The sequence below is a fragment of the Aquarana catesbeiana genome, linkage group LG05, assembly GCF_042186555.1.
Source record: "Aquarana catesbeiana isolate 2022-GZ linkage group LG05, ASM4218655v1, whole genome shotgun sequence".
Classification (NCBI taxonomy): domain Eukaryota; kingdom Metazoa; phylum Chordata; class Amphibia; order Anura; family Ranidae; genus Aquarana; species Aquarana catesbeiana.
Window position 1 is genome coordinate 204411487 of NC_133328.1, and position 26922 is coordinate 204438408.

The following is a 26922-nucleotide window of genomic DNA, read 5'->3' on the forward strand; positions in this document are numbered from 1 at the left end:
CAGTCGTAGGGCCTATGGGAAGGTAGCCAGTCTGCCCCTTACTTGAAGAAAACATCCCTGAACTCTACATAGAAGGGAGGGGGAATGGGAGTGGCTTAAGTAAGAAGGAGTAGAACAGACTTCAGAGGTGTGACTTTGAATACACATGCAGAGAAGCAAGAGTCACCCTAAGAAATCAACTGTCCCTCTTTCCAGTTCATGAAAAGAGAGTAAGCCCACAGCCATGTGTCATGTATCAGGTGTGACCAGAACTGTGTGAACAGCAACAGAGGAACCAAACGCATGTAAGGTGAAAATATTATGATTTAAGATAAGTGACAATATATAAATACAACCACCTCCAATATCAAACAGTTAAACCAATACTAAACAGAGACCCAAAAATAATAACAGTCAGACAAGTATATACAATAAATAGGTGAATGCCAGAATCGTAAACGTAGCCAGGTCAGGGTCATCAAAGGGAGGTCAGCAGATGGGGACAGGGAACAAACAGGACAACGAGAGGATGGATGGATAAGGCTGCGGGGCAAGGTAAAGGTAACAGGGTCACAGGAGGGACGGGTTCAGGTACAAGGCACAGGGTTCAGGTACAGGGATCAGGTTCAGAGACAGGATCAGGTTCAGAGCTCACAGAATCAGGTCAGGGCACAAGGAAGATACCAAGGCAAGGTGTGTGTGTGCCTGCCGGGTATTTATACACATCTGCAATCAGGCTCAGGTGACGCCTGATCGTAGGAGATGACATCGGCTCCACACTGCCAGGAACCACCCGCTGATGGATGCCAGTACTACGGCCAAAAGATCACATGGTACCACCAGCAGAGGAAAGTTCCCCTGACAGTTCCAGACTGCCAGGAGACACCCGCTGGTGAATATCAGTACTGCACGCTAAATGTCAGACAGTGCCATTAGCGGGTAGAACCTTTCCTGACAGTACCCCCCTCAAAGGAGCGCCCTCTGGACGCTCCAACTAGCCGCTGCTGGGAAAAGTCCATGGCATCAAGCTGGGCAGTGGGCATAGGCATATTTAACTGGGCGAGAAGAAAGTCCAAGGCAGCGGGCAGAGTCACATCAAGCTGGGCATGTGGAAGGTCCATGGCTTTAAACCGTGCAACAGGCAGAGGCACATTAAGCTGGGCAGCGAGCGGTGGTACATCAAGCCAGGCAGTGGGTACATCGAGCTGGGCAGTGGGCACAGACACATCAGGCTGGGCAACGGGCACCTCAAGCTAGGCAGCAGGCATTAACATAACAAGCTCGGCAGCGGGCACAGGCACATTAAGCTGGGCAGTAGGCACATCAAACTGGGTATCAGGCACATGAACCACAAGCTGGGTAGCAAGCACAGGCACATAAAGCTGGGCAGCAGGCATGGGCACATCAAGCTGGGCAGCAGGCAAGGGTACATCAAGCTGGGCAGCAGGCACATCAAGCTGGGCAGCAGGCACATCGAGCTGGGCAGCAGGCACATCGAGCTGGGCAACGGGCATGTCAAGCTGGGCAGCAGGCACGGGCACATCAAGCTGGGCAACAGGCACATCATAGTTACATAGTTACATAGTAGGTGAGGTTGAAAAAAGACACAAGTCCATCAAGTCCAACCTATGTGTGTGATTATGTGTCAGTATTACATTATATATCCCTGTATGTTGTGGTCATTCAGGTGATTATCTAATAGTTTCTTGAAGCTATCAATGCTCCCCGCTGAGACCACCGCCTGTGGAAGGGAATTCCACATCCTTGCCGCTCTTACAGTAAAGAACCCTCTACGTAGTTTAAGGTTAAACCTCTTTTCTTCTGATTGTAATGAGTGGCCACGAGTCTTATTAAACTCTCTTCTGCGAAAAAGTTTTATCCCTATTGTGGGGTCACCAGTACAGTATTTGTAAATTGAAATCATATCCCCTCTCAAGCGTCTCTTCTCCAGAGAGAATAAGTTCAGTGCTTGCATCGAGCTGGGCAAAAGGCACATCAAGCTGGGCAGCAGGCACATCAAGCTGCGCAGCAGGCACTTCAAGCTGGGTAGCAGGCACAGGCACATTAAGCTGGGCAGCAGGCTCAGGCACATCAAGCTGGGCAGCAGGCTCGGACACATTAAGCTGGGCAGCGGGTACATCAAGCTGGGCAGCAGGCACATCGAGCTGGGCAGCAGGCGCAGGCACATCAGCCTGGACAGCAGGCACATTGAGCTGGGCAACGGGCACGTCAAGCTGGGCAGCAGGCTCGGACACATTAAACTGGGCAGCGGATACATCAAGCTGGGTAGCAGGCACATCGAGCTGGGCAGCAGGCGCAGGCACATCAGCCTGGACAGCAGGCACATTGAGCTGCGCAACGGGCACGTCAAGCTGGGCAGTAAGCACATCAAATTGGACAGCAGGCTCATCTGGCAGGGCAGCAGGCTCTGGGTCATCTGGCAGGGCTGTAGGCTATGGGTCATCTGGCAGGGCAGCAGGCTCCGGGTCATCTGGCTGGGCAGCGAGCACCATATCAACAGGCTGGGTAACGGGCACCGGCCCAGTAGTCTGGGTAACGAGCACCGGCTCAGCAAGCTGGGTGACGGGCACTGGCTCAGCAAGTTGGATGACTGGTACTGGCTTAACAAGCTGACGGGCACCAGTTCAGCAGACTGGGTAGCGGGCAACAGCTCCACAGGCTGGGTAATGGGCACCAGCCCCACAGGCTGAGCAATGGGCCCTGGCCCCACAGGCTGAGCAACGGGCACCGGCTCCACAGACCGGGTAATGGGCACTGGCCCAGAAGGCTGAGAAACGGGCACCAAAACTTCAGGCCGGGAAATGGGCACTGGAACTTCAGACCGGGAAATGGGCACCGTAACTTCAGACCGGGAAACGGGCGCTGAAACTTCAGCCCGGGAAACGGGCACTGAAATTTCAGACCAGGAAACGGGCACCGGAACTTCAGGCTGGGACACTGACACCGGAACTTCAGGCTGGGACACTGACACCGGAACTTCAGGCTGGGACACTGGCACCGGAACTTCAGGCTGGGACACTGGCACTGGAACTTGAGGCTGGGATACTGGCACTGGAATTTCAGGCTGGGATACTGGCACCGGAACTTCAAGCTGGGATACTGGTTCCAGAACTTCAGGCTGGGACACTGGCACCAGGAACTTCAGGCTGGGATACTGGCACTGGAACTTCAGGCTGGGACACAGGCACCAGAACTTCAGGCTGGGACACAGGCACCGGGACTTCAGGTTGGGACACAGGCACCAGGACTTCAGGCTGGGACACAGGCACCAGGACTTCAGGCTGGGACACAGGCACTGGGACTTCAGGCTGGTACACGGGCACTGGGACTTCAGGCTGGTACACGGGCACTGGGACTTCAGGCTGGGACACCGGCACCGGAACTTCAGGCTGGGATACTGGCACCGGAACTTCAGGCTGGAATACTGACACTGGAAATTAAGGCTGGGACACAGGCACCAGAACTTCAGGCTGGGACACAGGCACCAGGACTTCAGGTTGGGACACAGGCACCAGGATTTCAGGCTGGGACACAGGCACCAGGACTTCAGGCTGGGACACGGACACCGGGCCTTCAGGCTGGAACACGGGCACTGGAACTTCACGCTGGACAGCAGGCGGAAAGTTGTCAGGGTTAGGTTCAGTATCATCGGAGGTAGACTGGAGCAGGTCGATCAGTGCGGAAGCAGGCTGGAGCAAATTGGCTGGTGAGGAGGCACGTTGGGTTACTGGCAGGATCGTGTGAGTTGGAAGGAACTTCCGTATCTTCTTTGGCTTAGTTACTGAAGTTCTGTAGATAGCTGCAGGACTGTAGGTAAGGGGTGAAGCAGACTGGAGAGGTGGGTTGGAATATGGCAGGGAAGAGGGAAGAGTGGCTAGGGGAAGTTTTTGTGGGGTTGTTGTGGGCAGCAGAGAAGAGGCAGGTGGATTAAAGGCAGGATAGGTGCAGGGAGTAGAAACAGGGTATTGGTATTTTGTGGGAAGCAGAGTGTACTGGGCTGAAACTAAGGTTGCTATGGGTGATGGGGAGAAGAAATTTGGCCAGGCAGGTGTCTGGTAGCAGAATAAGTTTGTTGTGGGCTGGCTGAGGCTGATTGTAATATATTAGACCATGCTTGAAGCACTGGTTGGAGAAAGAACGGTTCACATGCTATCTGTCTAATAAGGATCTGTACTGAGGACAAGCTAAATAGTGCTCCAAAAAGTCTGCAGAATCATCCTCTAACAGCCACACCAGAGACTCCACCTGATCAACACTGAAAGGGGGAGAAATATAATCACGGCACTTTGGAACACAGGACAAGGCTAGCTCAGCACACATTTGGATTAAAGGCTGCACATCCCCAAACAACATACAGCCCTGATCAACCAGGGAGTGAGCCAAATGAATGATCTCTAGCAGCTGGTCATTGGTCCACTCTTTCAGTGTCTGGCGGAGATATTCGCCACTCTCTGACATCAGTAGAGCATAATAAGTAATCATATCAGGGTTCATCCCAGCAAAGCCAACAGAACCAAGGTGGTTCCTCTGTGCAGCCACTTCTGGTCAGGGACAGCCTTGGTATACTGTCATGTATCAGGTGTGACCAGAACTGTGTGGACAGCAACAGAGGAACCAAACGCATGTAAGGTGAAAATATTATGATTTATTTAAGATAAGTGACAATATATAAATACAACCACCTCCAATATTACACAGTGCACAATAAACCAATACCAAACAGAAACCCACAAACAATAACAGTCAGACAAGTATATACAATAAATAGGGGAATGCCAAAATCGTAAACGTAGCCAGGCCAGGGTCATCAATGGGGGGCCAGCAGATGGGGACAGGGAACAAACAGGACAAGGAGAGGATGGATGGATAAAGCTGCGGGGCAAGGTAAAGGTAACAGGGTCACAGGAGGGACGGGTTCAGGTACAAGGCACAGGGTTCAGGTACAGGGATCAGGTTCAGTGCTCACAGAATCAGGTCAGGGCGCAAGGAAGATACCAAGGCAAGGAGTGTGTGTGCTTGCCGGGTATTTATACACATCTTCTGCACCACACTGCCAGGAACCACCCGCTGGTGGATGCCAGTACCGCGGCCCAAAGATCACACGGTACCACCAGCAGGGGAAAGTTCCCCTGACAGCTCCAGACTGCCAGGAGACACCCGCTGGTGGACATCAGTACTGCATGCCAAATGTCAGACAGTGCCATTAGTGGGTGGAACCTTTCCTGACATCATGGGCGTCCTAGAACTATGAAGATGGAGGCTTAGCCTGGCAACTCAAGGGGTAAAATTCAGAAGTGTAATATACAGTATATACAGTACATTTCTTTGTTACAGGTTTTTACTGCTGCACTGAATGAAGTATGATTGCAGCAGTAAAGTGAGCACAGGATGCTGTGACGATCAACCCCTAAGAGGCAGATCCATGACAGCATGGGTTCAGATGAAGTGGGTTGAATGATGAGTAGGGAACCAGATTAATTTGGCATTAACATCATTGTTTAGGATTAATAATGGGAACTGCTATCTTTTTCAAACACAACATAGCTGTGGCCTGGTTGATTTGTAAAGCCTGGCACAACCCAGCGGGTTGAATGAAAAAAAAACTGTCACCTCTGGTCAGAGCCGCTGTACCGATCTGACGTTAGTACAGTGATCTCCCCCACTGAGCTGTTGTGTTCTGACAGGGGGGTGGCCCCCACCAGAACACTTAGGGTCAGTGCTCTTAGCCATTGGGTGAGGGCGCTGATCGTGAGCCAGTTGGCTGCTGGTTTTTCAGCATGCTCATCAGACCCGCTCCCATACACACGGGCCAAACATTGGCAGAATTTTGGCCCGGAATTCGGCTTGTGTGTACAGGGCTTAAGTTTGCAAACATGGATTTAATCAGTAAGCAGATATGTTTACAGTTAATGGGTGGCTGCAGTTTTGCTTTATTGGGAAGTAGGGTTATATTGTTGGGTAAGAAAAGACACAAGTCTCTCTAGTTCAACCAATAGAAAAAATAAAAAAATAGAAGACCTCTATTTACTCATATAGAAACCTATACACACAGTTAATACACAGGAAATAACAAAAAACTATACAACATGGTTCAATTCGCTCCAACATGGGAAAAAAAGTTCTTTCTGATTCCCTAAGGTAATAGGAAACTCCTTGAATCATCAATCTCTGGTGTTATCACAACTCCCAACTTTCTGAGATGGGAAAGAGGGATACCTATTAGCAACAGTATGTAGGCATATGACACACCCCCTGCCATGCTCCTGTTACATGGAGAATTAATAAACAAAAAGATTACTTAAACCCACAAGTACTTTTTACCACTACTAATTCTTTATATTGGCTTTCGTAATTTACATATACAACAATTTATAAATTTAACGAAAGGATTAGCACTGTAAAACACTTTTTGATAGATAAATAATGCATTTTATATAGAGGCATATACTGTACATCAGACAAAAATGAGGGACTAGTGAGGAGGAAAGGGGACCTATGGAATTTGTTCCAAATGAAGACCAGTCCCTCCAAATCAGGGACAGTTGGGAGCTATGTGTTATTACCTATACATGTTTATATCCAGTTTTACTTTGTGCATTTAGAAATGCATTCAGCTCTTTTTTAAAACAATTGACTGAGCTGCCCAGAACAAGTGGGAAGTAAGGTGGGTCTAATCCACAACTGAGGGAATCTATTCCACTTTTTCACAACTCTTACTGGGAAGAAGGCATGGTTAAACCACCTCTAGACGTAAAGATTGCATGGGTTTATTACATTGAGCGACTGACAGCTCCCTCTGGTTGTCAATTTGCCACTAACAAATCTCTATAGAAGATTTCATACAGTGAAAATTTGGAAGAGCAATTATGTGAAATAAAAGTCTCAAATCCTTAATAAATTACAGTATATACTGCAATGCTAAGTCAAAATATAAGCTCACTAAAAATACATGTTCCTGCAGTTTTTTTTTTTTTCTTGTGAAATCAGTATTATTATAGTCACCATGGTAATTCTAATACATTTGTAGATGTGCACAATATAGTCTGCACCTATACCAACCATTATTAAAGCTGGTAGCAGTGAATACTTACATTTTCTGGCTGGCTTTCTGTCAGACCATTCCTGGACTATGATTTGGTCCCCAGGTCCTCCAATGTAGTACTCATCTTCAAAGGTAGAATTTTCAGGTATGTCATATGGATCCCATTGTGCAGTCAGAGTGCTCTTAACACAGGTTTTAGTAACCTGTTCAATCTGAAACATCACTGACTCTTTGTACAGAAAGATATATTCAAAGAATCTATTAGAAAGAAATACAAGCGCATAATGGATTACTTTGTGGCATCATCTCAATTACATTTAGGGTTGAAAATGTTTTTTTATTTATTTATGTAATCTCAGTCACATTTAGAACACATGGTTGTCAATATGTAAAAGTCTCCATACATGAAATAGTTCAATTAAAAATTACCAATTTGTTTGGGAAGGTTCAGATAAGTTCCCATAGTCAGTGAACTGAATGTCTGTTTCTTTTTAGCATTTTTATAAGAGATTCATAGGAAGTGGATGACAATGTCCATACTGACATTTCTGTTTTAAATGACGCTTTATGCACTGATTTACCTGCATAGACCCAGTCTGCCTGAATAGTATGGTCATCTGCTGGCTTGGAACCATCCACAGGCAGCTTAGCTCTTCTGGGGAAAAATAGTGTAGCTGCACTTGCAAAGTGTACAGTCTATTTGTCTATAGTAAATTAACCCTAATGACACTACTAAGCGAAGAACTAACACTGACTGATTGTGGTAGAAACAAGGAGGGTTTAGCTAGGACTGAATGAAGGAGGGTACAACAAAGGGTGAAACCAAATCACAACAAGTTATAGGGGTCCTAAACCACCACTAGATGTCATTATATAACAGAATAGTAACTTGACACAGTTCAATACATAAACCTAAAAAAATACATACAAGTGAAACAGAACACCATCATACAGTATACTGTTCATTCTGTTTTCTCTAATCTGTACTTTTTGTACTCAATGGAAAAAGGAGCAGAGCTTTGAGTGGGAACAGCAGGTCCACCTACCACTTGTCTGCAAAGTGCAGATACAAGACCCCTACATACAAGTATAGAGAACAGCAGTGGCTGTTTTTTATTACACTGAGATCAAAAGTAAGAACATGGTACTTGGACTAGGGGAAGGTTTACTACTAGGTACAGTGCATGTCTATAGGCAGAAGCAAAGGGGCAGATTTTCATGTAAAATCATTGGCCACAGATTTTTCGATAATCACTAGGAATAATAAATTATACGATAATTACACATATTTTAAGCCAGGCTTACACCAGGAAAATAAGGAAATGCCAGAGTTAAAGGGTTCATCCTAACAGAGGGTCATTAGTTAGGACATTAATGTTGTGTTTCAACAAAAGAAAACCAGTCCAGATATAAAACATGTTTGTTTAGCCCACATTTGAAACTGAACTCTAGGTACACAGGTAAATACACTATTGAAATTCATACAGTATTGGGTGTCTGAAGATGTGTAATTCTGTTCAACCAGTCTTGTGATCCAGAATTCCCTACACGAAAGCACAGCCAGGTCATTGACCTCAATTTTTCTGCTACCATTAAGCAATAAAGAATGCTTGCATATATATCTATGTATATATGTGACCCTTATGTTATGTAACTTTCTTATTTCAACATTGTGAGTTCTTATATAATAAAGATGCACATTGCAGTACAAATACATATTCCTTTTGACCTTCAAACAAAGTAAGGGCCAACATCTACTGTATCATATTGTTTGCCTCAAACATTCTGCATGCAATAAAGATATTGGTGGATGCCGAACCTTTGGTGTGTTCAACTATCTGATGAAGATTGTCCACAGCGTGTGTCCCTGTAATATAGAGGCCAGACATAGAGGTCCCAGGAATGGATAAGTAACTATTACAATTGGAGTCAGAATAAGTGGTGCTTTTTCAAGGTGACAGAAAAAAACACTCTCTTTTTTTTAAACAGTTTCTGTCATTTTTCATGCTTTTTCTATTAGCTTGAGTCCTGAACAGTTACTTACAATGGACAACTTGGGTAATCTGGGACTTGACAAACCTATATACTGTATATGCATACTCATAAATCACACTATGTTTGTTTTCATTGCCATGGATTATGCAACATTTAAAATAGCAATAAATCTTTTAAATGCGCTTACTCTGATTTAAGTGAAACTTTATAAAATGTATGCATGGCCTTTCCTGACAACTCTGTGAACTGCAGCATCTGTGTAATGTCCAAGTAACTGAATTGAGTTTAGGACAAAGAAAATGGTATGAGGCTTTACTGAAAGTTATATGACATGTCAGCACCTGATGTGTAAATGCAGTTGGGAAAGAGAACAAATATAACAGATTTATTTTGCTGCAAATGTACTGGAAACTATAAAAGGAACTTTGTTCAGTTACTTTCATATGGATTTAATTTCAAAATTAAACATTATCAGGTCATTTTAAATTTACACTTGGGGCAGCTGAACAGAGGTCAAATTCTAGTATAAAATGCTTACATGTCAGATTTATAGTAAAACATAAATTATAATTGTGTAAGAAAATAAAACAGTCACTGGCTCAAGGTTGTCTTTTTAGATTCTAGATTTTTCAAATTTGCTAAGAAAGGGATTTTTCATATATTGTGATATTGTTCTTAAAGCGAAACGTCCATAATTTTTTCATCTTTCCATCTATTAAATCTTCTGCCCTTGTTGTTTTAACTTTGGATAGTAAAACATTTTTTTTTCTGCCAGTAAATACATTATACGGCCCACTTCCTGTTTCTTGTCTGGTAAAAAACCTAGGCTTATGACATCATGCACAGCTCTCTCTCTCTCACTCTTGTGAGAGTTTGCCAGGAAGGGAGGGGGATGAGTCATAAGAGGGCCAATGAAAGCTTCAGAGCTGGAGGTGTGCCTCTGTATGTCTGTGTAAATCCAGGAAATGAACAGGCAGGAGCTTCAGTCCTCTAGTCCCTCTTGGTGGATGGGAAACATATGCAATTTTAGATACCCCTGACACAGTAAGTCTTTGTATTCTTTGTCTCCACCAGGTTTTCTAGTCCCTTGTTTGCCCTGAATCTTTTTGCTCTGTTTCCAGAAAGGCATTTGCTCGTAGCTATAGTTATAGTTTTTCTTTTGTAACTCTAGTGAGTTGCACTTAGCTTCTACTCCTTGTTCCTCTTGTGCCCATTGCCTTGTTCTCCAGTCTCTCTCCAGATAGACATAAAACGTCACAATAAAATAATACAACTTAATAAAATATTTTAGTATAACCATTATAGTTACCTGTCTGCCAGTACCAAGATTCCTTTGTACCTTGTGGCCAGCACTGGCCATTTCATATTGTGTAGTTTTACAGTGGAAAAACTTTGTGATAAAGAGTTCAGCAAATTAGAGTTACAAGCATGTCTAGATTTCACCGGCAGTGTATGCTCCAATAAAGACGCATTTCTCCACTAGCCACACAACTCTATATATGCCTTTTAAAAGATATGGGAGTAGTCCTTTTGTAATGAAATAATGATTCTTTGTTTTGTCCTAACAAATATATTTACATATGAAATGAAACAAGAAGCTGCCCACTGCTTCCTGCCAAAGTTTCTTGCCTAAAAATATACATATCTTTCCATAGGTCTGGAACAATGCGCATGTGTTATTGTCAGGATAGATAAGTATGAGTTTGAAATAACAGCTTATATTAAAATTACTGCCAATGCTACTTTAAAGGGGGAGTGGCGACTTTTAAAAGCTCATGTTTATCAAAAAAGCTTAGTGGCATTACAGATAAGTTAATCTACTTTGTGAACATGTTCCAGGTTCCATCTAGAACATGTTGAAATTATATCTATGCCCTCTCATATTTAGTCAGGCTCAGACAAGGGAGCTGTTTCTAATGCTCTTCTTGGTGGTATATCTTAAACAATGTCATGAGTAAAACAGTGAATAAGAAGAAACTAGGCATGCAGAAGAGTCTTGAAGGCTAGTTTTTAGACTCTTTAGTTAATGGAGATTTTTACCTTCTTTGCAAAATGTTTAAATACATGAAGTTCACATTTCTTCGTCTACAGGAGGGAGCAAGCTATGCAGACTTAAAAAATGAACTCTACAAAACAAAGTAAATCCAAATGAACAATAAGACCTAAGATGGTAAGGCCATTATCTTGAGCACCATTAAAATAGAAAAAAAGTGCAGTCATTTTACTATTTTAGCAGCATTGTAAGTCAGAACAGAGATGCCACTAAGGACAAAAATACAAGTGAAGGCGTAATGTCTTAGAACCGTAAATCTCCCAATAATAACAAAAGTCTGTTGTGGAATACACAGTCTATTAGTCCATGTAAGTAATATTTTATATGGGTAATAAAAAGTCCAAAGCACTCAAGGCTGCCGTCATATAGGAACAGCAACCGAGTTCCAAGGCACTGCAAAAAAACAACAAGGAGAGAGTGTAGATGTTTCTAAAACGTTAATAAAACATACGGTTTATGAACTCATATTTATGTGGTAAATACAAGCATATAGGTCCCAGCAAGGGTAAGTCCTGGTGATGCTCCTGCTTCCTGCTCCCTCAATCTTCCATGCACTGACGCTGTCTGTGTAAGTGTCCACCTCTGTAGATGGAAAGCCAGCTGCTGTGGAAGAACTCAGAATTAGGCCTGAGGCGCAAGGCAGGGGTGGCTGCAAAGGATGACGTCACTCGAAATGGACGCGTTTCGTGAGCATGCACTCTGCAATATTCCGGCAAGCCGCGCTCCTTTTTCAACGGACTTCAATGGAGGAACCATTTGGGGCCATTATAAAGGAAGATAAGAAGGGAGGGGAGGGTAATGTGACTCAAAATGCGGGCGGCACTAATTGATGTATATGGAGATGCAATCAAAGAGCAATTGGCACACATACAAGTGCAAATTATAGCAAATAATAAGCCTAAAAATACGAACAATTAAAAAAGCTTTTCTTGATGGGCTATTATTTCTAATGGAGAAAGAAATATTAATAAATTATTTTTATATAGTTTTTCAATATATGTCCCCTATATATAATTTTTGTATCCTACTGTATTATGTTATGTTTCTTGCACTTACAATATTGGCCAGCACTAACCTTTCTTGGAAGCCTAACATTGAATTTTGGCAGCTCCTTTTTTGGCCATAATGCCAAGTATATATAGATACCTATACATATCATTTTTATATGATATACCCCTCTAGTACATACAGACACACATATGTCTATATGTCTATACCACATATCTCTTTGGTATTGCAGCATACCTTTGGACCATTATTGATATGATATTATTTAAATTTATTTTTCATCGTTTATCGTACAGCCCGATATATGTATGTACGTGTGCACATACATCTGTATGTACATAATTTGCACACCTACAATTTAGATGTTGTATTACATTATAATTTAATATCATCAACAGTGGATAATATTATTGATGTTTTAGTTCCACACCTGTTTTTTATGAACATGTGTGTGTTTGTCATCTGTCTGCCCTTCATCCCTTAATTTTAACATATTTATAGTGTTTGTATAGTATATTTTTATTGTGACCACAAATTTATGATTGTATGTGACTGCCCCTTGTCATATATTCGTTTTTATTTCATTTTAATTATTGCTTTCTCAAAAATAAAATTTTCCTCCCTTCTTTTTTAATAATAATCCAGTATCAGCATACTGGGCTTCATAGATATCTATTATTATTATCATTAGTTCGAATTACAATTTTGTCTACTATGTAATATTATGCTAATTAGAAATATTAGCCTATCAAGAAAAGCTTTTTTAATTGTTCCTATTAATTGTTCCTATTTTTAGGCATATTATTTGTTATGATTTGGACTTGTATGTGTGCCAATTGCTCTTTGATTGCATCTGCATATAAATCAATTAGTGCCACCCACATTTTAAGTCACTTTCCCCTCTCCTCCCTTGTTAACCTCCTTTATAATGGCTCCGAATGGTTCCTCCATTGAAGTCCATTGAAAAAGGAGCGCGGCTTGCCGGAATATCGCAGCGCGCATGCTCACAAAACACGTCCATTACGAGTGATGTCATCCCTTGCAGCCATCCCTGCCTTGTGCCTCACACCTCGTTCTGAGTTCCTCCACAGCAGCCGGCTTTCCATCTACAGCAGTGGACACTTACACAGACAGCGTCAGTGCGTGGAAGATCAAGGGAGCAGGAAGCAGGAGCGTCACCAGGATTTACCCTCGCTTGGGACCTATATACTTGTACTCACCACATAAATGTGAATTCATAAACCGTATGTTTTATTAAAGTTTTAGAAACATCTACACTCAGAGGCGCCTCTCTCCTTGTTGTTTCTTCACTAAGGACATCACTAAGAGAATCAATCATGCCAGAACACCCAGTGACAACTGATCTTGAAAGCATGCCAGCTTAACAGAAGAACTAAGTTGAGAGCCTCACAGAGATTTCAGATCTGTTTAATTCTATTGGTGTGAGACATGTAGTGTAATGGAGAATTGATTGTGTATTAGACATGTGCACACTGAAATATTTAATTTTGGAATTTCGGTTTCATCCGAAAAATAAAATGTTTTCGTTACTTCCGAAAAAAAATGCATTTGTCCAAACATCCAAATTAATTAAGGTTGAATCTGTCAATTGAAGGCTTATGGTGTCTGTCGGATGTTCTAAGAAGATTTGACGAAGCAGCTAAACTGTACGACGCCGTGATCCTACATTTCCGGTCGAATGCTCCGCTCACAAGATATAGTGGAAGTCTAATGTTGTTTGACTAGTAATAATTAATATTATTAATTATTAATACTAGTCAAACAACATTAGAATTCTTCTATAGCCTATGGGTAGCGCATTTGACCGTAAATGTCAGCTCGCAGCGATCGTTTGTTTTTAGCTGCTTCATTGAATCTTCATGTCTCTATAATGTTGAATCTTTTCTCTCTATGTCGAATAATCTTGGACTAATAGAGTTAGGTTAGGCACATTCAAACGCAGGTTCGATAGACACAGATTGCTATTGTCACCGTCATGTTGAATCTTCTATCTATCTATATCGACCTGTTGCTGGAATGATAGGAAAATATAATGGATACGAAAATAAAGCATTTTTTCATTTCAGATCTTTTGGATTTCAGATTCTGCACAATCGTTATCGTTTGTTAAAATGAACACAAAAATCCCCGAAATTCGGGCGAAAATGCATATGAACGAAAACGAAGCATGTCTATTGTGTGTGCACATTTTCATCAACAGAAATCTTTGGTCAGTTGTTGGTATTGTCAGGTCACCAATGGCAGGAGAAGAACTCTAGGACCAGCATTTGTAAGGGCACCAACAGCAGAAGGACTCTAGGACCCAGCATCTCCACCAGCACTTCACATGGGCCTTTATAAGGAAGCCTGTCAGTGTTTGAAGTTGCTGATTGATCTTCAGCTTGTTACCTGTGTTCCTTTGATTTCTTGCTCCTGTGATCCCTAGTTTCTGAACCAGTTTGTTCCTTACCTGTCTCCTGCCTGTCAACAGTCCCTGACTACTGGTTTGTCTAACGGATACCCTCTGCCTGCTTCTCGTGTTGACCTTGGCTTCCACCTGACTTCTTCGGTTCTGCTTCCTACCTTTTTCCTGATTCTACAGACCTGTTACATGTCACAGGCACCACCTGCCTGCAGACTCTGTTCATTACATCAGCAGTATTTCTGAATCCTTCTGCAAGCAACTCTACAGGCGACCTGTGCTACTTTGTGGCCGACTCCTCCTGTCTCACCTACAGGGGAGTCTGGAACTTAGCTACAAAGGAAGCCCTCTCTCCATTGGACTCCAGCACCTGGTATGTAATAGGTATCCAGCATCTAGAAGTGAACTCAAATGCTGAACTATTAGCACTATGTAACCAGCCCAACAGTCAGACAAATTTTAAAGGAAGGAAAGTGTTATTGGATACACCATAACCTTTGGACGAGCAATCAGGAACAAAAGGCACTTAGATTAGCATCCTCATCACATATGGTAAAGAGGGAAGCCAGGACAGACTTGGCAAAGGAATTAAAGAGAAGACCAGGAAATAAGTAAAGTATTCACAAATAATTGATTGGAGAAGATATGTTTATTAGGTGCCCTGTGCATGTTGATGGAGTAAAAAAAATGAGAAGTATAGTATTTGTATAAGAAATATTTCGCTTCGGGTAACAAAATCCCTCTACTCTATTAACTTTGCACATGGAAAGGGTGCTGGCCCTTCATGCAGCAGGAAGCATAAAGCAAAGAATCTGGATGGCCACACTTCCATAAAATCACCTTTATTGATCCATGATAGAAAAACAACAATCCATACAGCAATGGGGGTACAAGTACAGGACAGCTAACGTGTTTCACATCTTCTCTGGTGCTTAGTTATGACTAAGCACCAAGGAAGGTGTGAAATGAGTTAGCTGTGCTGTATTTGTACCCCCATTGCTGTATGGATTGTCGTTTTTCTAGCATGTATCAATAAAGGTGATTTTGTAGGAGTTTAAGCATCCAGACTCTTCACTTTATGGTATTGTATAGTTGTTAGACAATAATGCAAAAAACTTAGCTTAACATGAAGGATCAGCCCAAAGTTTTTTTCTCCTAAGCTTGGATAGGGCAGAGAAGGTTTATATCCCCTTTCAGGTCTTTACAGCTATCTGGTGGCAATGTTTTTACAGACAGGAATTGAGGGAAAATGTCCAACAGCAAGTAAGAGAAAGGAAAGCATTTTCTAGACAAATCCCTCTTTCAGGAATCTTCCTAATTTATAGGCTGGTGAAACCATTGTGACCATGACAGTGAGGAGAAATTTCGCCAACGGAGCCCTGGGTAGCAGTAAAAACCTGAATGTAGATCAGATCTTTCCTCACTTTAGGTCTTAGGCAATATGAAGAAGCTCCTAAGCAGTAGATTTTTTTTTCTTTAATTTTACTTAAGCAAGAGGTACTTTTCCACCCAAAACAATCATTTGACTTGTTATTGCTAACATATGTCCTATTGATCTATTGGAATGTAAAAAAAAGGCTAAGTTGACCATGTCTGTATGCACAATATTATTATTATTGAAAACAGCTATTACTCACATTTTCCTTTCTCTGGTTATTGGAAATTTCTGGATATGGGATTTCCGCATAAAATATCTTATTCCAGAGAGAATTTAGCCAAAGGTTAGCTTCTGTTTGTGGTTTTATGCACATACAAGTCCTTCCTGGTCGTGATAATAGAGCAAAGGATTATTTCCAAGTTGCTTCCATAGACCAAGCATATCAGTTTGGAAAGATTGTCCTTTGACTGAACTGAGCAATTTTCTAATTTGCTGTACCTTTTTTCATCTCCTATTTATTTTTTTTCTTCATACAACCTCACTTCATCCTTCAAAACCCCTTGTAAGAAATTAGTCCAGGAATTCAGACAGTCTGGTCTCTCTCCTTCTATGTTTAATATATTTTTCTTCCCACAATAAGGATGCCTTGAAATATATCTATCTATTGCACTGCCAAAGGAATACATATTGAGCTGGATTACATTTAATAAGTTAAAGGACAGAAAGACATCAAGCATACAAAGTACTGATCCAAAATGTAAAAAAAAAAAAAAGGCAGCGCTCTGCTTATTTATAAAATAAAACCTATAAAATGCAATGCAGTATACAATAAAATGATTATATTTTCCCATGCCAGAATAACCAAAAACCTGGTTTTAGTTTTTCCAGTCAATGTCATTGTTCAGTAGACTTCTATGGATTGTATAGTAAAACTCCAGTTTTGAAGAAAAAAACAAACAAAAAATTGCCTCCTGGTCAATTACTAGACATTTATTGCAAGGTAATCATTACCTGCTTCTGTTCTGGAGATATTGATAAAGGTTTGGTCAGTGCCCTCTCTTTAACTGACTGTTAGGTAAGAGGTACTGCTTTTACTCTAATCACCATGACAAATTAGCATTAGCTATTAAGCCTATGGTGAACCTAAAATATACCATCTTCTATTTGTTGTCAACAATCAGCACCAGCACTGTATTAAGAAAATCTGCAGACTCAACATTCTTTTAGAGATGCATTGGCTGAATGTTTCACACCAACAAAGAAAATGTTATCAAGCTCTATGTAGATACCTGGGAAAAACAGTGAGGCATTTGCACAAGCAAGGAGAAGAAGGAATTGTTGTCAGGGTTACCAGGATGAGACATTTGAATTGTTGGGCAGTTCTAGAGAACTACAGTTGGTTGCAGTTTGAAATAGAAGGGTGACTTTCAAGACCATGAATTTACATGCTTTTGGATAGGGATGGGCCGAAGACCCCCCGGTTCGGTTAGCACCAGAACATGCGAACAGGGAAAAAATTTGTTCGAACATGCGAACTCTATTAAAGTCTATGGGACACGAACATAAAAAATCGAAAATACTAATTTTAAAGGCTTATATGCAAGTTATTGCCATAAAAAGTGTATGGGGACCCGGGTACCATTTTATTTAGGAGCAGTGATTTTAATAATGCTTAAAGTGAAACAATAAAAATGAAATATTCCTTTTAATATCATGCCTGGGGGTCCCCTTAGTCTGCCTGTAAAGTGGCGCATCTGTCTGATGTGTTTTACAGTGCCACAGCAAAATTTCATTTCTAAAGGAAAAAATGTCATTTAAACTTGCTCGCGGCTGTAATGTATTGCCGGCTCCCGGTAATATAGATAAAAATCAAGGAAAAAAATCGGCATCGGCCCCCCCCACTCCCCAGTCCATACCAGGCCCTTCAGGTCTGGTATGTATATTAAGGGGAACTCCACACCAATTTTATTTATAAAACAGCGTGGGGTTCCTCCCAAAATCCATACAGGCCCTTCGGATCTGGTATGGATTTTTAGGGGAACTCCACGGCAAAATGAAAAAAAAATTGACGTAGGGCTCCCCCTCAAAATCCATACCAGACCCTTATCCGAGCATGCGGCCTGGGGGACAGGATAGGGGGGTGACGAGCGAGCGCCCCTCCTCCTGAACCATACCAGGCCACATGCCCTCAACATGGGGAGGGTGCTTTGCCGTCCCCCCCAAAGCCCCTTGTCCCTATGTTGCTGGGGACAAGGGCCTCGTCCTCACAACCCTGGCCCAGTGGTTGTGGGGGTCTGCAGGTGGGAGGCTTATCAGAAACTGGAAGCCCCCTTTAACAAGGGGACCCACAAATCCCGGCCCCCCCATGTGAATGGGTATGGGGATTAAAAAAAAGAAAAAAAAGCGTTTTGCGATGTCCATCCATCTTCAACCACTCTGCAGACAGACCCAAAAAATAGAAAAAAAAAACCTGAAAATACTCCGCCTCTATGGGGGGCGTCCCTCCGACTGCTGTCTTTTCGCTGTGAAAGCTGTTATATAGTCAAGGGCTGACGCTGACTTAACGGGATGACCCTGCCCCCTCTGACGGCACATGACTTGTCACTCGGTTACATCACGAGGTGGCCCCGTACTTGCCTATATAACAGCTGTCACAACGAAAAGACAGCAGGCGCCGTACGCCTCCCATGGAAGTGGAGTATTTTAGTTATTTTCTTTCTACTTTTCGGGTCCGCCGGGTGGCGTGATTAAAGATGGATGGACATCGCGGGACACTTTTTTTTCCCCTTTTTAATAAAGCAATTATCAAAAACTGTCCTTTGTGGTTTCTACTTTTTGAACCTTTTTTTTGTGAATGGGTAGGGGTACAATGTACTCCATACCCATTCACATAGGGAGGGATGGGATCTGGGGGCCCCCTTGTTAAAGGGGGCTTCCAGATTCCAATAAGCCCCCCACCCGCAGACCCCCACAACCACGGGGCCAGGGTTGTGGGGAAGCAGCCCTCGTCCCCATCAACATGGGGACAAGGTGCTTTGGGGGGACCCCAAAGCACCCTCCCCATGTTGGAGGCATGTGGCCTGGTATGGTTCGGGGGGGGCACTCGCTCGTCCCCCCTATCCTGTCCTTCAGGCTGCATGCTCGGATAAGGGTCTGGTATGGATTTTGGAAGGGACCCCACACCAATTTAAAAAAAAAATTGGTGTGGAGTTCCCATTAAAATCCATACCGGACCCGAGGGGCCTGGTATGGACTGGGGGGGGGATCCACGCTGTTTTTTAAAATTCTGTCATAGGGTTCCCCTTAATCACTTCAATACAAATTATATACTGTACATTGTAATATATTATATTTTGAATGATGGACTGTTCAATATGCCAGGACTGTTTCCTATATTGGTCACCAGGTGGCATGAGTAATGCCAACCTGAGTGAGCCTTTACTCATATTATGTGTTTATCTGATAGGAAATGCTAAGAAAGTTTTTGTAGGATAGCTGTGGAAGGGGGTGGCATCCTCAGATGGGGATAGGGCCCACTCGAGAGTCACTTATAAAAATATTGCACTGTATTATTATAGGGATAGGATGCATTCTTTTGCACTCTGAGAAGTAGTTTTCCTAGGCAGGGGGAGGATGTAGCACCCTGATGTTTAGGCAGGGTTGCTATTAAATTTATTTACCAAGTGATAGTTGCCTTGGTCAATTGCTAGCAGATCAATTGATTTCGCCCTAATTCTGGAATTGCTGCACTTCTCTCTTCTGTCACTAGATGGCCGGGTATCTGGTTACATTAGAAAAGACAAGGGCATTGCAAGGACAGGTTAGGAATAAATGGGGTGTCTCAGCCAATGGGCAGGGATTTTCTTGGGTCCCTTGGCCTGCTGGGAGAGCCTATTTATTTTTTGTAGAGTCAGGTGATCGGGGTTCTGTGCCACCTGGGCGGCTGTCTGGGTGGACGTGTGTTGTACGTCTGGCTGCTAGGCTATATGAGAGCCTATCCAGAAGTAGTGCAGGGTTATAACTGTGGGGGAAGTTGTCGCCACAAAGGGACCATCCACCTTACTACCAGAGACCATTGTGCGTAAGCTGAGGCCAGTACCAGAGCAGACTTTTTGACAGCCAGGGACAGTGAAGAATTGGGAAAGCATCAGCAAGTGCCAAGTCAGGGAAATGTGACAATTGTGGAGTGCCAAGTCAGGGACCTAACGTATCAGCAGTGGTAAAGCTTGAGAAGTATCGGTGAGTGCCAAGCCAGGGACCCAGCGGTGAAGTGGGGGTGACGTTTGGAGAAGATACTGCTACAGTGAAAGAGCTCAGGGGATCCAGTGGCTAGTAGATCTGAAGTCTAGTGAGAGAGACTGGGAACTCGTTGAGTGAAGACCCACAGTGAGTGAGTGTGGGGTAAAGAGAACTGTTCGTGTTGCAGATAGTTGAATACCTTTACCGTTAGTGACAGCTACAAGATTGTTGCCACAGGAGACAGCGTTCCTACCTATACAGAAGTGGTGTCCGGCTTAAGGCCTTCACCTGTATAGCTGTCTACCTATAGAAGTCTCGGAGACTGCCAATTAACATTGCATCTACCTAAGGGTGCCCTGGCCCTAACCCTCTCTCCCACAATAAATCTCTTTGCATTCAAAAAGTGTCTGGTGCGCACTATTTCATCTTGCATCACACCATGCCTTGTAACCCACTCTACACTGAAGGATGTCGGCTGTCCCTAACTCTGAAGGTCACAATTAGGCCTCGGGGGCCCCGGGACTTTGCTACATTTGGCACACAAAGTGGGGCTAAGATGTTATTCCTACAGCAGTCGCCCCTAGCAATGGGCTACAGCTACATCGGGATTTCGTCTGGCTCCATGGGTAAATGGCAAGTAACATCTTTGCTTCATATAGACTGTGTTATTGTGCATTCCAACAATGTGGGGAAGAACCAGCATGTCTCATTGCTCATGGGAGAGTATCAGCCTGGTCTTTTGACACTTTACGCCAGTGCTGCAAGGGTTAAAATGGACTCCATTAAAGTTTTGGCTCACCGCACAAGAAAAGAGGCAGGCGCTGAAGTTTCTAGAAAGTATCTACACCAATCAGTTGGCAGGGGGAGGAGCCCCCACTCTGCAGAGGAGGATAAAAAAGTGCTGCCACGTGTGCTTGGTTGTGGGTTGGAGAAAATGGCGCAGTTTGGAAGTACGATGGAAAATGTATGCTCCGGGTGTTGGCTTTGGACTGAGCGAACCAAAAGATGTTCTGACTGACACCTAAGGGTAGACTTGACCTGTACACGTCTGGAGGCTATGAGGCCTTGGGACTGATCTGCGGGAAGTGTTTTCGGGTTTGGCCACGCATCTGAGGCCTTGGATCGTCTGTGGACGTTGCGGGGAACCCCTGCTCGAAGTAGTCTTACCAGCCCAGCCTCCGCGGACACTGCAAGCGGATTGGGACAAAAATGTCGTTGTCTCGGCTGAGAGCTGCATTGAGATCCCACCTGCTATCACCCGGCTTGTGAGAGAAGCTGCTCCGCTCCTCTTGCTTCTGTGGCGGCTCTAGGACCCAGCGCTCAGGCCCTGGTCGGGCCCACCTGCTCTCCTTGATGGAAGAATCACAGAGGAGAAAGGGGTGAGAGTGGTGTGCCAGTGGGGGAGGTGATACCTGTGGCCATTAAGGGAGATAATGCGGTTGTGCCCATTAAAGCCAGCTCCACGTGCAACTATCTCCCAGTCGAAGAATGCTCCACCATGCCCAATTCAAGTATCCCCCCTGACTGGATCTGGGAACTGTTTTCTGACAATTTGTCATGGACTGGAAAGTGGAGTGATAGCGAAGAGAAGCAGTTGTGTGACTTGGAAGAGGATGAGGTTCCACCCGGGCCTAAGGCAAGTGTTAAGATTGAACTGTCTACTATCATCGCTCCAACTGTGTGTATTACCAAGTCCTTCGAGGAGGATCGCTGGGAACATTAGGTCTATAAATTTGTTTCCACTAAACTGATAGAGGCAACTAAGTTTGATTGTAAACTCAATGTTGTTGTGGGATACCCTATTCAGCGTGCTCCGGACCCACGGGTCATACCCGGGTATGGAGACCCTAAAACACTGCCCAGGCTGTCCAAGGTACAATGCATCATTATTAGGAAGGTGGCTGAAGAATACGGATATCTGTATCCTTATATACCGGCCCATCTGGAGGAGGAGATCCAGGATAAAGAAACTCAGTGGATAGATGAAGCTGTGCGAAGTTTCCTTTGGATCCCTTTGCAGGTGGACTTCCCAAAGTTGTCCCCCAAGATAGCCGAGAAGTATCTTTTAGTGCTGCACACCTGGGGCTATGGTCACAAAATAACTTAGACAGTGTGATCATCCGCAGGTCTAACAAGGCCAACATTTGACACTACATCACAACGGTGAACGCTAAAGGAGAGGCCTTGAAGTTAACGAATCCCAGGTATTACTGGTAAATGATATTGGACTGTATTTTCCTGATACTGTAGATTACAAATGTGTACAGTGTGAAGTTAGGATGCTATGCTGAGAAGCCACTCCACCCTTTTTGTACAAGAATTGTTGCTAGTGGGGAACACTCCTGTTGGCTGTATTGCTGGGACTGTGCTGGACTGAATGCTGCCGGTAGATACAAGGAGTGCCCACTTGAGTCACGCTGGTTAGTACTGTGAAGTGCCAGCGTGCCTCCCTCTGAAAAGTAACCTGTTGATGTGACTTTCAACATGTTTGTTCTTCATCCAATGAGGAAATCTTTCACAGTTCCTGGCTGTTATGCAGACAGACTGAGATTACCATTGCAAGGGGACCTGTGTCCAGAAGTGCGGTCCCTTGCCCCATGGCCTGGCTGCTTGTTGCCTGATTGCAGCCATGCCTCCTGTCCCTGGAGTTGTCTCTGGGAAGAGGGAAACTGCTGGGAAATGTTGCTCCACCCCGAGTGAAAAAAAATTGATGGACTGTGAAGTTTCAAGGACACTGGGGGTGTTTAGTTAGTTAGGTAGGATATGCTGTGGCAAAAAGGGGCAAATTCTCACCTTATATTTTGAATGATGGACTGCTTAATATATCAGGACTGTTTCCTATATTGGTCACCAGGTGGCATGAGTAGTGCCAACCTGAGTGAGCCTTTACTCATATTATGTGTTTATATGATAGGAAACGCTAAGAAAGTTTTTGTAGGATTGTATGAAAAGGATTTCGCGCAAACACATAAAGTGAAAATTCAATAAATAGCGATAAATCAAATAAATGGTGCAAATCCAATAAGAAATGTCCAATAATAGTGAAAAGTGTGAACTTCTAATTTCCTATAGGACACTTTGGTGAAAAATTAGCTGGATGATGTATTTTCACATACAATCAATGATTAGATGGTTTCCTTCCCTTAAAACAAGTCTCCCATTGCCATTACCTTAAAGGGCTTAAAATAAAGCCTTGATGTAGATACAGGTGATGGTCTGGGAGTAGTTGGAGTGTGTCCCCTGGTGGTGGTTCCTGGTGTGTTGGTATTAAGGATGCTTCTAGTCAGGAGCGATTCCGAATCCTGGGCACCGGAGCCCAGGATTCGGAATCGCTCCTGACTAGAAGCAGGAGCAGCGCCGCGGTGTGTAAAACTGTATGGAGAGAGAGAGGAGCTGTCAAAATTGAGGTTGGATGTTGGGGATGGGCGGGACCGGGGGGGGGCGGGACCCAGCTATCCAACACCAGCCAATGGGATGGGATCTTGGTGGGCCGCTAGGTGTATGTGACGTCGCCCCTTTCTTAAACAGCCCAATCATTGGCTGGATAGCTGCTGGGTCCTGCCAGTGCCACCTGCCAGTGCCATCTGCCAGTGCCATCCAGTGCCACCTGCCAGTGTCATCTGCTAATGCCAACCAAAGCCTGCCAGTGCCAACCAGTGCCACCTGCCAGTGCCAATCAGTGCCATCTGCCAGTGCCACCTGCCAGTGCCATCTGCCAGTGCCATCCAGTGCCACCTGCCAGTGCCAAACAGTGCCACCTGCCAGTGCCAATCAGTGCCTGCCAGTGCCACCTGTCAGTGCCAATCAGTGCCATCCAGTGCCACCTGCCAGTGCCAATTAGTGCCACCTGTCAATCAGTGCCAACCAGTGGCACTTGCCAATGCCACCTGTCAGTGCCACCTGCCAATGGCACCTGCCAGTGCCAATCAGTGCCACTTGCCAGTGTCACCTGTCAGTGCCACCTTCCAGTGCCAACCAGTGCCATCTGCCAGTGCCAACCAGTGTCACCTGTCATTGCCTGCCAGTGCTACCTGCCAAAAAAAAAATCGGCCCAAAATATCGGCCACAAAAATCGGTGTCATATATTGGCCATCGACTGCCCCGATTTTTAAAATCGGCATCGGCCAGAGAAAAACCCATATCGGTCGACCTCTATAAGAAGGTGTTTAAGAATGAAGACAGTTGCCCTGTGTAACGCAATGGCCGCCGCAGCCGCCTCCATGACAGCCGTGGACTTTTTATTTCTACGTCTGCTGGCCTGGGGCTGCTCTCGGTCTGTTCCGACTTATCACAGATTGATACAAACATCCGTCCCTCCCTCCCTCACCCCCAGCCTGATCATCGGATTGACTCTGACTGCCGCTCAGGCCTCTGCTCGACATCTCGGCTGTTCTGGAACGTGATTGGCTGCCTCAGCCTGCCTGTGTAACGTCACTGTGCCGATCCGGCCGGCATATCGCCAGCTCCTCCCACTGGTGCGTGCAGTGACCGAGAGAGAATACACTGCCAGTGCTATCGCATCACTGAAGAACCACAGGTAACAGCACTGCAGTGCCACTGTGCCAGTTAGGAGGAGAATATATATATATATATTGCTTGGAAAGTTGGACAGCTGTGCTATTGCTGGAAAAATATATTTGTTTTGTGTGTTATAATATCTTCTTCACTTTGTATGGAAGTTACTCAGTCTCTCAGGCATACCAGTACATGATGCCCATATAAATATAGCCTAGAGAATGTACCATATATACTCGAGAATAAGTCATTCCGAGTATAAGTCGAGGCCCCTAATTCACCACAAAAAACTGGGAAAAATGTAGTGACCCGAGTATAAGGCGAGGGTGAGAAATGCAGAGGGTCAACAATGCCCATCTGCAGCTGCATGCCTCCCTGTGTCCTGTGCAGCCTACCTGTGTCCTGTACATGTACATGTGTGTCCTGTACATGTGTGTCCTGTACATGTGTCCTGTGTTCCTGTGTCCCTGTGTGCATGTGTCCTGTGTGCATGTGCAGCCTACCTGTGTCCTGTGCAGCCTTCCTGTGGCGATCTCCATCCTCCCTGTGGCGATCTCCATCCTCAGACGGCGGCCGGCGTGTGATGATAGTGTTCGGCGGCCATTCCACAGTTCAAAAGCCGCGCCTCCTCCTCGTCTGTGATAGGCTGACCGCTGACTGCCTATCACGGACATTCTCTCATTCTCATACCAAGGACGAGGATGAGAGAATGTCCGTGATAGGCTGTACACTGACAGCTGTTCAGCCTATCACAGAGGAGCAGGAGGCGCGGCTTTTGAAAGCTGGAATAGCCTCCGAACACTATCATCACACGCCGGCCGCCGTCTGCCTGCATGACACGCTGATCATGCAGACAGACGGCGGTGACTCGAGTATAAGTCGAAGGGGACACTTTCAGCCCAAAAAAAAGGGCTGAAAAATTTGACTTATACTCGAGTATATACGGTATATCTTTCTATATTGCAATGTATTGCAATACATCTGTTGTGGCCATATTTTAATCTTGATAAAAACAACCTATACTTTATAGGCTGATTTCATCAAGATCAAAATATGGCCACAACAGATGTATTGCAATACATTGCAAATAGAAAAATGTACATTCTCTAGGCTATATTTATATGGGCATGGAGTGAAGCTGAATTATCTCAAGACCTATTTCACACTGCCATCTGGCGCGTTATCGGTAAAGCACCGCTAGTTTTAGAGGCACTTTACCATCGTTTTAGCGGCACTATTCGACCGCTAACGGGGCGCTTTTAAAGGGTTAAATGCGACTGTGTATCGCCTCTGAAAAAAGTTTTGCAGACGCCCATGACTGTATATATATTATATACTGACTACACTGTATGTATATATATATATATATATATATATATATATATATATATATATATATATATATATATATATACACACATATATACACTAAACTGCAAGCATGCCACTAACTAACCTGCCTCTAGCTAACGTTCTCTCAATCATAACACTGCCATGTAAGCAGCCTTATATAGTGTGGGGCATGGACTTAGCCCTCTGAGCCATGATTGGCTAAAGGCACCCTGCCTTTGGCCAATCATGGCTCTCACAGCAGCGCTGTTATTGACCAAAGCATGCAGGTCATCTGCATGCTTTGGCCAATCATGAGATGTCAATGCACTGCGATCTTGCAGTGCATTATGGGGTGTTCCGCGGCACTCAAATTTGCTGCAAACTCCCCATAATGTTCGCTATTACGTTCGACTCGAACATTGGGCCCACCCCTACTTTTGGATTTACCACACTGATGTTCAATAAAATATGCAATATAAAAGCACTAGGCATCCGATTTTCTGTTCAAATTACAACTATTTAAATTAAAATTGTATAAGATGTACAGTACATGATGATACACTAAAGAATGTTAAAACCTCAAAAAATCAGGAATCAAGGAATGATATGCTAGTTAGTGAAAATATACCTGCATAAGTTCTTGTAATGTCATGCCCCTATACCTCCAAAGTTAATCAAATGATGACAGCTGCATGTTAAAGTGGCAGGCAATTGGGTAAAATGTAAGGCATCACTTCACTATCTTTAGTTCCTAGGAGGTGGAGACTTGAATTTGGAACATAGGACTCTCAGCTACAATGGCAGTATCAGGAAGGACATACCAGCAGACAGGATGGCTCTATTACACGGCATCCTCTGCATAGGCCCTGGCTAATTCATGGCCCGCTGCATGCACTTAGGAAGTGTGCACATGCATGTGCGCACAAACACATCTGTTG

The 26922-nt window shown here is 44.1% G+C and overlaps 1 protein-coding gene across 1 annotated transcript in view; it reads right to left on the bottom strand.

The window, feature by feature from the left end:
* The window catches only part of EPDR1 (ependymin related 1), a gene marked incomplete in the record, with an annotated part of 80120 nt that overhangs the window by 18090 nt on the left and 35108 nt on the right, over window positions 1–26922 (bottom strand). The window contains 1 exon segment of the mRNA XM_073630496.1: window positions 7092–7300. Within this exon segment, the coding sequence (XP_073486597.1) occupies window positions 7092–7300 (209 nt within the window).